We start from the raw sequence: 13101 nt of genomic DNA, 5'->3' as shown, positions 1-13101 counted from the left end.
AAAAAAAATCTCTAAATACCTGAAGCTCCTTGATTTTCTTCTGGAGTTGAGCACCTAGAGATTGTTCATCTTCAATCTTGCTGAGCAGCTGACCTGTTTCAAAGTCTTTCCTGTTCAACAATAAGTACTTGTAAAAAAAAAAACATAACACAACAATAAAAATGTTCAATGTTTTCAAAGATTTCCTGCTTTAATTACTTTTTTATTTTCTCATCAGATTGCTGCTTCTCATTCTCCAGGTCCATGACGGACTCTTGGGATAATTTCAGGTCTCCTTCAAGCTTTCTCTTGGTTCTCTCCAGGTCCATGCGGAGCTTCTTCTCTTGTTCAAGGGAACCCTCAAGCTACAGGGCAATGATATATAAAATATGTTCACAGCAGAAAACAGTTGATTTGATGAATTAATATAATTAATTTACATAATCAACTCACATCATCAACTTGCTGCTCAAGCTTTGTCTTGGCTTTGGTCAGGGTGTTGACTTTGTCCTCCTCGGCCTGAAGATCATCCAGTGTCTGCTGATGTGACTCTTGGAGGGCTTTCTTCTCCTTCGTAAGCTTGGCAATGCTCTCATCCTGAGCGGCCATTTCCTCTGTCAAGTTCTTGACCTGTAGGATTTTTTGTTCCAAGTAAACTTAAATATTACAATTTGTATTCTATATCAATATATAAAATAGAGATTAAATTTAATGTTAAACCAATTCAATCTCTAACCTTATTCTCAGTGGCATGTTTCTCCTTCTCCACTTTAGCCAAGGTGAGCTCCAGGTCATCAATGTCTTTCTTCAGCTCAGAGCACTCATCCTCCAGTTTCCTCTTCTTGGCTGTCAGTTCAGCACTGATTTCTTCCTCATCCTCCAGTCTCTCAGTTGTCTCCTTGAGTTTAGCTTCAAGTTGGATTTTGCTTTTAATCAGACCCTCACACCTCTCCTCAGCATCTGAGAGACCCTCAGATTCCTGTTAGTAAAATAGATTGCTATTTCATTGGAAACAACCTTGCTTATTTTTAATGTAGCCAAAATTCAGTTCATTATAAAATATACTCACAGATGCTACTTGCAGCTGCAGATCATTTTTCTCTTGCAACAGTGATACCATCTTCTCTTCAAGCTCCTTCTTTTTGGCTTCAGCCTTAACCAAAGCCTCTTTGCATTTTGTATAGTCCTCTTTCATGTTTGCCAGCTCCTTCTCAGTCTCTGCACTCTGAAGCAGAGGCTTAATCTTGTAATAAACCTTCATCCATGGCCAGTGTTTGACATTCATGAATGAACGGATGTTGTATTGGATGGTGTAAATCGACTCCCTGTGAATAATTCATCATTGAATGGCATAATCATTATTAAGTTTGCAGTTATCATTGATGTCATATTTACTCATGACAATAATCACCTCCTCTCCGTCATTTTCACATACTCCCTCCTCATCACGTAGCCACGGCAGAGAGCCTGAGTCATTGTGACCAGAGCAGCCAGTTTCTCATCACGCATCTCCTCAAGAACACCCAGAAGACCAGCTTTGAAGAACACCTGAATTTATGTAAAACAGTAAATCAAAATATATTGATTTAACCTGTATAAGCTAAATGACCATGATCACTGAATCTTTGAAATTTGTAAAACTAAATAATGAACCTTTGTATGTCCAAATCTGTAGTCGTCATGATTAACGTCGATGGATCCCAGGAGTTTCTCACTGGCCTTCTTGTTATCCATAAACTGTCCCTCTGGGATAACACCGGCATTCAGCACCTTGTATCTGTGGAAAATTTATCAAAATACTTCATATCTTTTAATTAGGAGCCTCCTAGGAAATGTTGTTTTCATGTGGTCCCATTTACCTCTGCTTAAAGTCACCATATTGGATTCTGCTGGGGAAGCCCTTTGTGCAGATTCTGATACCCTCCAGAACACCGTTACACCTCAGCTGGTGGATAACCAGGAAGTTCTGCATGAGACCTAAAACGAACAGTTTACACCATGAACTTGGTAAATTAACTTCATCATATATATTGAGAACCAAAATATTTGTACGTTTTTTTTTTTTTTTTTTTTATATATATACTTTACCTGGAGTCTTGGACTCATTGGGAATCAAGCAACGCACAAAGTGAGGGTGAGTGGCCCTCAAGTTGGTCATGAGTTTGCCCAAGTTCTCCTGTGGAGAATAGAAAAAGTTTGGCATGCTTTGTATTTCTTTATTTTCTTTTTTTTCTAAAATAATGCAATATTGCTGTGATGTCATCTCTATACATACCCTGAACTGGGAGGACACAGTCTGCATGGAGCCACCCTTCTTCTTGCCTCCCTTTTTAGTATTATCTATTGAGATAAAAATACAAAGGAACATGTATAAATGCAAAAACAAGAAAGTTAGTTCAAAACTGAATCAAAGTTTTGTTAAATAGATTTTTTTCTTTACCCTCAACAACAGGTGGGTAGAGAGTAGCCAGCAGTTTGACAGAAGACTTCTGGTACAGCAGCAGAACAGAATCATTCAGTGGATCCTTGTTCTTGTCCAGCCAGCCAGTGACATTGTAGTCCACAGTTCCAGCGTAGTGAACCAGGGAGAAGTGGGCTTCAGCCTTGCCTTTGGCAGGCTTTGGTTTCTCGAAAGCTTTGTTCTTGCCAAGATGCTGATCGAATAACTTGTTCTTGAAGGAAGCGTCTGAAGCCTTGGGGAACATGCACTCCTCTTCAAGGATGGAGAAGATACCCATGGGCTGTTTATAAAAGAATGTTGTTTATTGTAAAAAATTGGAGATTTTGAGAATAGGATCAATGGAAATTAATAAATTCATAAACCATTGATAACCTTCTCAATGAGCTCAATGCAAGAAGCCAAGTCCATGCCGAAGTCAATGAAATCCCAAACAATGCCCTCCTTCTTGTACTCCTCTTGCTCCAGCACAAACATGGTGTGGTTGAAAAACTGTTGCAGTTTCTCATTAGTGAAGTTGATACACAGCTGCTCCATGCTGTTGTACTGGAGGACAAAAAATGACAGAAACATTTACTACCTTCTGAATATCATTCATTTTGACATAAAAAGAGATAAAAGAATCATTCTTACATCAAAGATCTCAAAGCCAGCAATATCCAGCACACCAATGTAGAAATTTCTTTGTTGTTTTGTGTCCAACATCTGGTTGATACGAATGACCATCCACAAGAACATCCTCTCATAGATAGATTTGGCCAAGGCGCTAACAGAGTTGTACACCTGTAAGTAGAATAGAGTGGATATTTCATTCTGCTTCTGCAATAATTAGCCATAATTTGAGGTTAAACACATGGCATGCTGGAAATGTTACTATACCTGTGCCACGGTCTGGCCTTTGGTCACATACTCATTTCCGACCTTGACTCTGGGGTAGCACAAACCCTTCAGCATTTCAGCAGAGTTCAAACCCAGAAGATAGGCGATTTTGTCAGCCTCTGTTAAATACATTTTAAAATAAATTATCTTTGCTCTATAGAGTCTGTAGTGTAAAATTATAATAAATCAGGCACTAGGTACTTTCCTTTTTATTTTTAGATTTATTGATATGCACGCAACTTCTAGTTTATATTTACACTAAACATTTTATACACAGTTTCTGTTATCAGCAAAGTCAGTGCAATGGTTACTATTTTAAAGCCCAGGATTACACAAGTCTCACCCTCATTGCCATCAGGCTCAGCCTGCTCCTCACGCTGCTTCTGCTTGAACTTCATGTTACCATGATGAATCACTGCTCCAGTGAACTTGTAGATGCCCATTTTCTCCTCATTTGTGAAACCAAGAATGTCAATAGCTTCCTGTAAATTACAGAGAATAATAAAATATATGATTTGCCATATTTAAATAGAATGTCAATATTTAAATAGCAATGACTCACATCAGTAGCATCCAGCTCAGCTTTATCATCAATGCTGGCCACTGTGATCTGACCCTGACTGCACATGGGGAAGTCATAGGGGTTGGTGGTGATGAGGCACATTTCTGTAAAATACACAGCATTAATGAAAGAGCATCTTACAATATTATCTGAAACATTGAATGAATGAAATATGTGCACCTACCAACAATCTCAGGCTTATGGTTGGTCATCATCTGGAAGAAGATGTGGTAGCCTCTCTCATCTGGAAGCTGGAATGACACTCTAGACTTCTCCAGCAGATCTGTTGAGAAAATGTACTTGAGTCACAATCATCTGAAGAGTGACAGACAAAGACAACTGTTCAGGATGGATCAATGAAATCGTGTCCACCTACATGTCTCAATGTCAGCACTAGCCAGTTTTCCAGTGGTGCCGAAGTGAATTCTGATGAATTTACCCTGTTTAAATCATAATAGCATAATACATACATAATAATTATAATCTCTTTATAGAAAACTCTGTATAGTAAAATTTAACACAACTGACCATCTGTACTGTAAATAAACAGTGGTTAACTTACAAAACGAGAGGAGTTGTCATTTCTCACAGTCTTGGCATTACCATAAGACTCAAGCAGAGGGTTGGCAGCAATGATCTGGTCCTCAAGAGAGCCCTGTGATGTTTGAAGGGTTTTTATTTATTTTCAATTGTTTTTCTATTTCATGACTAAACACAATTTATAGGCATTTCACAAATTCACATATCGTATAGTTTGTGAGATGAGTGTAAATCATCATCTTTTAAAATAATATATATGACATAGTTTTGTATCTCGTACCTTTATTTTACTGGCCTCTTTCTTGACACCTGACACTGCAACTGTGGCAAAGTACTGGATGACACGTTTGGTGTTCACAGTCTTTCCAGCACCAGATTCTCCGCTGGTTTATAAGAGATTAGAAGACAGAAGATTGAAAGACATGTAGACTTTTCAATGTATATTCAATCTTTGTTCAGTCTTAAATTCTATTTTGTAAATATCTCCAAAAATTTTCCATCTATGTTATATGGTCTGAAATTAAAATAAAATACTTACGTAATCAGGACAGACTGGTTTTCTCTATCTGTTGATTGAAATTTGTAAAATATCCGGTAAATATTTATTATATTAACAGCAACATCTAATTCATCTTAATGAATTCTATAGCATTCAATTCCATAATGTCTTACCAGTCTGCATGAACTGATATGCGTTGTCAGAGACAGAGAAGATGTGGGGTGGAGCCTCCATACGCTTTTTGCCTCTGTAGGCAGACACCACTTCTGCATCATACACTGGGAGCCACTTGTAGGGGTTCACAGTTGCGCAGAAGAGTCCAGAGTAGGTCTGAAATGAGCAGAGACGTGGTCAGATTGCAACAACACAGAAAAAAATTAACTTAAATGCTTTATATGTCATTTCAGAACTTACGTAGATCATCCATGCAGCATAACGCTCTTTGAGGTTATACAGCACAGAGGCTTCATTGAGATGGGTCATCATGGCCATGTCCTCAATCTTGTCATACTTGGGAGGATTCATTGGGTAGACATCTTCTTCCTTAGCAACTCTCTCCTATAAATTTGATAAATTAGATATTAGATATAAAAGAAAACAATGTAATAAGTAATTTAATGAGTATCTACATGAAATGGAAATTCAAATTTACCTCCTGAGTGTCAAGCAAAACAACTGTGACTTTGTTACCATCTTTGCTCTTGATTGTTCCCTTGAGGTACAACTCTTTGACATCAGCCACATAGCAGGCAGCCTTGGCATCAAACGGTTTGGCCTGAGCCTCCATTCTCTCCCTCTCAGGCTTACGAAGGTAAATGGCAGCTTTGCCATAAGCGGCCATCTCCGCGTCTGTACTCATGGTGGCGGCTTACTAAAGAGAGACTTATCCATTACAAATTTCATAAATATTCAACAAAGGCAAGACACATAAAATATAAAACACATGAATTGTGTTAGGAAAGAGGCATATTCCTAAGTGTAGGCTTACACATGAATACAGACACATAAAACAATACTAGATAAACATTTAGATAGAAATCAAGAAGCAGGTAAGGGGCCCATTAATGGCAAAAATGTCGACTGAATATGTCTTTCTGGTGAAATGATGGTGTCAGGGGATGGCACATACAGTACAATATGAATTGTGGCATATATGAAGTTTCAGGACAATACAGAGATTTTCACTGCCAACTATGAGTCTCACTTGTGGTCTCTCTGCCTGAGTGCATCCTCCTGCTATGAGTATGTATGAAACAGACAAATATTTCCTGACAAATATTAAGAAATTTCTGTGACAGATTTGGTTTCATTATATTCACTTTTCTAATGATTTATATTTATGCAAATCTCATGATGGATTATGATAGCAACACTGCATCCCAAGTTTGAATTTAATCAGACCATCAGTTCTGTAGTTTGAACCAATTTCATGTTTTGCTCTATTATAGCATCATCAATTGACCCTTTCCCGCTTCTTTTTCTGTTTCCTCAGACTGAGTCTGCACAGAAATGTGTCAAATGTCCTCTGCATTTGGGCCAAATTTATATAACTTTCCCACAAGAGGTTCTATGGGCTCTCATAGACTCAAAAGTGGAAGAAGAAAAACAGAATACAATACAACACAATAAAAGTGAATACAATAGGTGGTATATTTGGCACAAAAATAAAGGGTCAATGGGACCCCTTCCTTAAATTCATCTTACTAATACATTTTGAACACATTTCTTTGTAAATAAATTACAGGTTTTTAAAAACAGCATGCTTCACCAGTTTTCATCTATAATACAGACTATAACAACTGTTTTCCTCTACCCTAATCCACACAGTGAATCATAAACTCACTTGCCTTTTGTCCTTGAGACCAGATGAAATGTTCACTACCCTTGGATTTAAAAAATAAATAAATAAAATCAATTTATTAAAATGTATTAATATAAATAAAAACACAATTACTTTGAGTACAGACGCATAAGTGATGATGTTAAATTCCTTTCAGTCACAGTCAACACAGGCTCTTACCACTTGATGGAACTTCTAAGGTCTTCTCTGCATCTCTTCTGGTCTACCCTCTTGGCTTTTATAGAAGTTGATCATGCACACTAAGCAGAATCTATACATGGGCAGCCTGATATATTTTGATTCTTGAAACCTTTATTGCTTCAAAATATATAGGTCACAGCTTCCATCTCAAAGTGCATGTGTATTAGAATAATTTATTTTTAGACTTTTAATATCTTACTTTGACATATGACACACACTGGAGTAAATAAATCCTTTTTTGGGATGAGGGGTACATTCAGCCACCCCTCCCCTCCCCCTTTTTTGAATCAGAAAACATTTCACCTTTTCACCCATGGAAGTTCTTGTAGAAGGCTAATATGGCAGCAATTTGGGCTAAACGATAAAATATGTTACAGATCTGACAAGATATATTGTTCAAGAATATAGAAAAACACTGTAAAATATGTCTAATACAGTGAAAACACACAAGAAGTTTGTTTTTCTTTGTAGAAGAAAGCCATGTAGTGATAAAAATGGCACATTCCCATCCTGCAAAAATCCCTTCGTTATAATTTCTGCAAATATTCAAAGATTGTAGACATTTCTTGGTCTTCAACAGCTACAGTCTAAGCCTCAGCCACATGGAGACTAAAATGATTCAAAACCACATGTTCACCCTTGAGTGGTCAAAGCCAGCAAACAATGCTAATTACCATGCTGTAAACAGAATATCTCGTCTGCCGTCTCTCATATCTCTCGTTGTACGTCACTGGATGTTCAGTTTTTGTAAAACTTTTGTAAATGCAGTTGTCACTACCTTAAATTACTAAACTGTGTGTGTACAGAACAGGATGAAGCACTAAAAGGTGAACTGACAGCTGAATTTAGCTGCAGTATGTACGTGGCCTTTGTAGGGTTACAAATTTAAGAATATGTTTTAGACCTGCTGATCCTACTTCCTTACATAACATCACATAAAAAACTAAGGTGAACTATACTGTATTGGGCATTCAAGGTGAACATGAGGGCATCCATTTACTGATTAGATTTAACAGTTTCCTTTGAAGGGGTTTTGTTAGTCTTTGATCTTTCTACTAAGAGTTGAACTATGTGTGAATGTTTACCTAGTCTTAGTTCTCGTGACCATGTGTTGTTTATACAATTTGGGGGGTACCATTATCTCAGTTGGGGGTAATTGCCTCTATTGTCTTTAGATGATTTGATTCAGTAGTCATCCCCAAAGGCTGTGTGTAAGTTCAGCACCTTTAAGGACAGCCCACTGAAATGCCTATAAAGAAACCATGTAAAGTTCCCTTAGTCAGATAATGTTGGAAGCACCGCAGCCGTGCTCAATAAACAATAACTTTGTTTGAACGTGATCCCAACGTCTCCTGGTCTTGCGTCGATGAAAGAAAACTTTCCAACACCTTAAAGCTTCCTTCTAGAGGTATAAAGCTACATCCACCAAACTCGGCTCAGACCTTCAGACTGTTCTGACTTGGGTTGCTATATCTTTTCTAACTAATTGGACTTTCGGTTTTCCTAAAATGATGATCAATACTCAGAAAAATCCCATAGACTTGCATTGATGGAATGTTCAAGTGAGCCATGGCTGATAAAATTCTAATTTAAACACCCAGAAGCCCACTAGACTCAATGAAAAGTACCACAACCATCCTCTCACTGTGGCAACACTCTTTGCCTTCCTCTGTGACTACTAATTCTGTAGTTCTGGCATGAAAGTCTGAATGGTACAGGCTGATAGGTCTTTAACTTATTGGTAGCAATCATGTCGTTATTTACATAGCACAGCTGATTGGTTGCTGTTGCATCAGCGGCCAATGAGCTTGCTGCTCAAATATTCAAATAGTTGGCATTGTTGTTTGCTGTTACAGTCTGTAGTGCACTTTCAGAACCCTCCCCCCTCCCCAGCTGCCTGTATAAATCTACTACAGGGTTAATTCATGTATTTTACGTGTGCAGCAACAGAAGCATGTATTACATGCTCACATAAACATCTGTGAAGGTGTTCGCAGTAGCAAGTCTCGGTACTTGCTCTGCAGCAGCAGCGTAGCAATTCAGAGCTGCCAACTCTCACGCATTCACCGCACGCAATTTACACTTTTCACACGCTCTCACGCCACACATTCATTTTCTCATGCACAGAAAAATCGTGAAGCAAAGAGGACACGGAGACCGACAGACTAGACAGAGCAGGTTACTTATGATAGAAAAAAAATCTAAGTCTATGTCAGCTCTCAGATTCTGTCAATTTTATAACGAAATTCAAACAATACCGTTTTGGCGCTTGTTAATAGCCGCTTTCCGACCAAGTAGTTCTAGGAACTTAGTTCTAGGAACTGTCCACTTCTAAACAGTTCTAAGAACTACTCTCCCCCAAACTCGGTTTTGCTGTTTGCGTTCGCACTGGCCAAGTGGCCATAGGAACTGGTAGGAGGGGTAAGGGAGTGACGCAAGCACGGTGACTTTTATTTTGACGGCGCAGCGGACCTTTATTTTGGCGGCGCTGAGAACGCCAGAGCAAACAATGCTCGCATTCTCTGTGTTTATTAGTTAGCAATCTGTCTAACAGTACTGTTTAATATCTTATTAGATAGAACTGTTATACCTATGCCTTGATGTCCAGTGTTGCTAGCTGGGCAGATAAACATAATCATGATTGACTTGGTCCCCTCAAAGTTGCGTTGGATTTTCTCTTCAGCATAAAGGTTTAGAGACCCATCTATCACTGTTTTCCATGTTTGTATAGTTAGTTTATGGAGTAAATATATAGGCTACAATCTGTGTGTTTACATTCTAGCTGTTTTAAAAATGGCGGGTGCTGGTGTTCTGCGTGCGTTCGGTCAATCAGCGAACACTAACGTCACGGGTAGTTCCTATAGTGCTGGTTTAGACCCTACTCTGAAGTAGGACCCAAATTAGTTCCTACAAATGGAGTTCCTAGGACTAAAAATCGTTCCTAGTTCCTGCGGTGCGAACACGCCGACATCCGGGTACTTTAGCCAATAGTTCTAGGAACTGTGAAAAGGTTCCTCCGGTCGGAAAGCGGCTAATGTGACGTGACAGATCCCTAGCGGCACGTGAACCGATCAACTCTAGCTAGTAAATAAACACAATGAACAATGTTGAAAGATAGCCTACAGTACAACTTACCGAAATGCATATTCCTCATACATAATATCGATCAATCAGTGTTTTTCAACCGCGGAAGGGATCAATAAAACAGCTGGAGAACAATTATGTCACAATATTTACCTCAGGAAAGCCATTTAATGACCATAATATAGCTATAGCACAGGGGCGTAGAATTTAGTAGGGACGCTAGGGACGCTAGGGACGTGTCCCTCACTACCAATAACCAATGACCACTGATTTGTCCCTTGTAATAATTTAGATTTTTTTTAAATATATATTTATATATAAAACGAATTTTATATATAAATTAAAATATATGTATTATAAAACCACTCTTACAAGAGCGTTCTGTGAAAAAGGCGCAATTCCTGGTACACAATTGGTTAATAGATCTCGTAAAAGTCCCGCCTCGCGAACCCACATCGCTAATCCGATTGGCTTTGCTTTTTCTTTCTAACTTGTGAGAGACTGTAGCTTAATTTGCTTGTGAGAAGCGGCAAAATTCCTCCGAAACCTAGATGCGGTAAGTGAGGGAGAAATCAATAGCTCTGTAAACAAAAATACGGGACAAATCGCGTAAAATATTGATTCTGGGACAGTGCAGTTTTTTTCAATGTATGACAATCGCGGAATAAGTAGCAAACCCAAACTGTGTGTGTGTGGGGGGGGTTGGGTGTTTTGTGTTTCAGTGCGTGCGTGCGTGTGTGTGTGTGTGTCTGTCTTTCTGTCATCTGTCTCTCTCTGTATGTCCTGGTAAACCCTTGTGGGTGTAAAATGCCCCACAATGATGGCAATATCCGTAATCCTTGTCCTGGGGACAAGGATTTTTTGATCCACATGAGGAAAACAGCGTATAAATTATCCAAGTGATGTTTTTTGAAAATTTAAAAATGCAAAAAGTTTTCTGTGATGGGTAGGGTTCGTGTAGACTATTTTTACACAGTTTATACAGTATAAAAAATTTATAGAATATATATATATATAAATATCACAATACATAAAAAAAAATGTGTGTGTGTGTCTGTACACTTTGTGATGAGCAGTGAAAGATCATGACAACAGGCTATTTTATATGTGCTTTCTATTTAAAAAGATGTATAAATCTGACAAATCATGTTTCTATTTAAGTCTAATGTTTTGCACAAGTTTCTGTAAGGGTTGTGTTTAGGGGGTGGGGCTTGGTCTAGGTCATATCAAATATGAATTATGAACTTGATAAAAAAAAGTGGAAGTCTGCATATGGAAGTAAAATAATGTCAAATGTTTTTGAAATAAAAAGCCTGTTGAATTGCACTACTTGAAAAAAAATAGCCATTGCATTAACCATGCTTGCATTTTAATGCATTGTATTTTTAGGGCTTACATTTTTATGGGCTGCAATTCAACATGGTTGTATATTTAAGCTGTGAATATTTCAATTAAAAACATTTCAAACACATTTTCATTATTAAAAATTCAATAATCCATATTCACCTTTCATATTTCACTTCCAAAATATTCAAACTGTTTAAAAATACAACCTATAATATTCAACAGGCAATTTTCGGTCCATTTTATTTCGCTTTGCAAATTCGCTTCCACAAATTCAGTGGTTCAAATTCGACAGTAAATTCAACATTGACGTCCAGGAACTGCAGGAAAAGCAATAGATTGCCGAGCATACTCTCCATCTGCTGTTAGTCAACCTCACCAGTAGGTGGTGCAAAAGCGCGTGTTGTTGACGAAGACCAGCAACAGTTAGAGCAAGCCATTCATTCATAAAATGAAAATGATTATGTGTCAGTATATATGCGGAAAAGATTATAAAGACACAAAAGCTGTGTTTATGTTTCATTCAATAACTTCATTGTTACTTTCCCTGTGTAGCCTACATGTTATCAGCTTTCTCTACCATGAACAGGATTATTTATCGGTTTCCCTCAATACCTCATACTCAAGGATTCCCCTTCCGTCGGGACAAAACGCTTAACGTAGCTTATGGACTAATACAGTGATATAAAAGTCCAAACTCGCACCTTATTGGGGATGTAGGATGTAGGCTACTATATAGGCTAGATGGATTAAGAATATGAACTATATATATATATGTACATGTATAGTAGACTATGCCTACGTGTATTAGCTTAAACTGGGAAGAGTCATAGCACTTGCATATTGTTGTCCTCCTATTGTTAGTTTAACTGTAAATCGCTTTGGATAAAAGCGTCTGCTAAATAAATGACTAAATGTAGCCTAATGTAAAATTGGCTTGACATTTGGACATTCGCACATTTAGGGACCGTCTCAAAAGTTGCATACAACATTGACATACACGTTTCTAACTTCAATAGCAAACTTTAATTTATTTGAATAAATATCAAAAATCCAAAGGGTGCGCATTATGCCTGACACCTACATGAACACTTTACAGTTGTTTTTATGACTGTAAGTCGTTCTATTCAAATGCTATTGAAGTTAGAAACGTGTATACCAAATTCGTATACACTTTAGAGACGGTCCCTAAATGTGCGAATGTCCAACGTCAAACCATCTTTATGCCAGTCTATCACTGGGAAACGTTTAGCATTAAACTTTGCGCGTTATTCTGAGTCCATCTGCTTGCCTGCGAGATTGGTCTTTTATATCACTGTAATTAGTCCATTAAGCTACGTTAAGCGTTGTATATGTCCAGCAGGGGAATCCTGAAGTATTGAGGGAAACCCTAATAGCCTGCATGCAGCACATCGCCACAATATAAAGTTAAGGCAACTAAACAACCAAGAGAAATACATGTCAACCTCAAAAATGTAACATTGGATCTGTATATCCGCATCGGGGAATAACATTATAATCTTGTTCACGGTAGAGAAAGATGCATGTAGGCTACACAGGAAAAGTAACCATGAAGACACTGAATTTAACATAAAACCGCCGTCATAATAATCACAAATACACTTGCATTGGTGTTAAATGAGATTTATGAATGAATGGCTTGCTCTAACTGTTGCTGGTCTTCGTCAACAACACGCGCTTTTGCACCTCCTGCT

The 13101-nt window shown here is 38.0% G+C and overlaps 1 protein-coding gene across 1 annotated transcript in view; it reads right to left on the bottom strand.

Annotated features, from left to right (window-relative positions):
• Positions 1-7045, bottom strand: part of LOC311076906 (uncharacterized protein) — a 32435-nt gene extending 25390 nt beyond the window's left edge. Inside the window, 26 exon segments of the mRNA XM_084105419.1 lie at positions 20-110; positions 199-344; positions 433-609; positions 716-958; positions 1049-1304; positions 1391-1527; positions 1633-1756; positions 1839-1956; positions 2068-2155; positions 2255-2319; positions 2420-2720; positions 2813-2983; positions 3071-3220; positions 3317-3435; positions 3660-3798; positions 3879-3982; positions 4063-4161; positions 4255-4318; positions 4441-4533; positions 4699-4801; positions 4957-4984; positions 5091-5247; positions 5332-5475; positions 5570-5784; positions 6761-6800; positions 6938-7045. Of these exon segments, the coding sequence (XP_083961545.1) occupies positions 20-110; positions 199-344; positions 433-609; positions 716-958; positions 1049-1304; positions 1391-1527; positions 1633-1756; positions 1839-1956; positions 2068-2155; positions 2255-2319; positions 2420-2720; positions 2813-2983; positions 3071-3220; positions 3317-3435; positions 3660-3798; positions 3879-3982; positions 4063-4161; positions 4255-4318; positions 4441-4533; positions 4699-4801; positions 4957-4984; positions 5091-5247; positions 5332-5475; positions 5570-5776 (3324 nt within the window). The 5' untranslated portion in view covers positions 5777-5784; positions 6761-6800; positions 6938-7045.
• Positions 7046-13101: the final 6056 nt, after the last annotated feature.

Source organism: Abramis brama (assembly GCF_963993115.1).
Source record: "Abramis brama genome assembly, chromosome: 25".
Taxonomy (NCBI): domain Eukaryota; kingdom Metazoa; phylum Chordata; class Actinopteri; order Cypriniformes; family Leuciscidae; genus Abramis; species Abramis brama.
The sequence above is the reverse complement of the archived record's forward strand: the minus strand, read 5'-3'. Positions and strand labels throughout refer to the sequence as shown.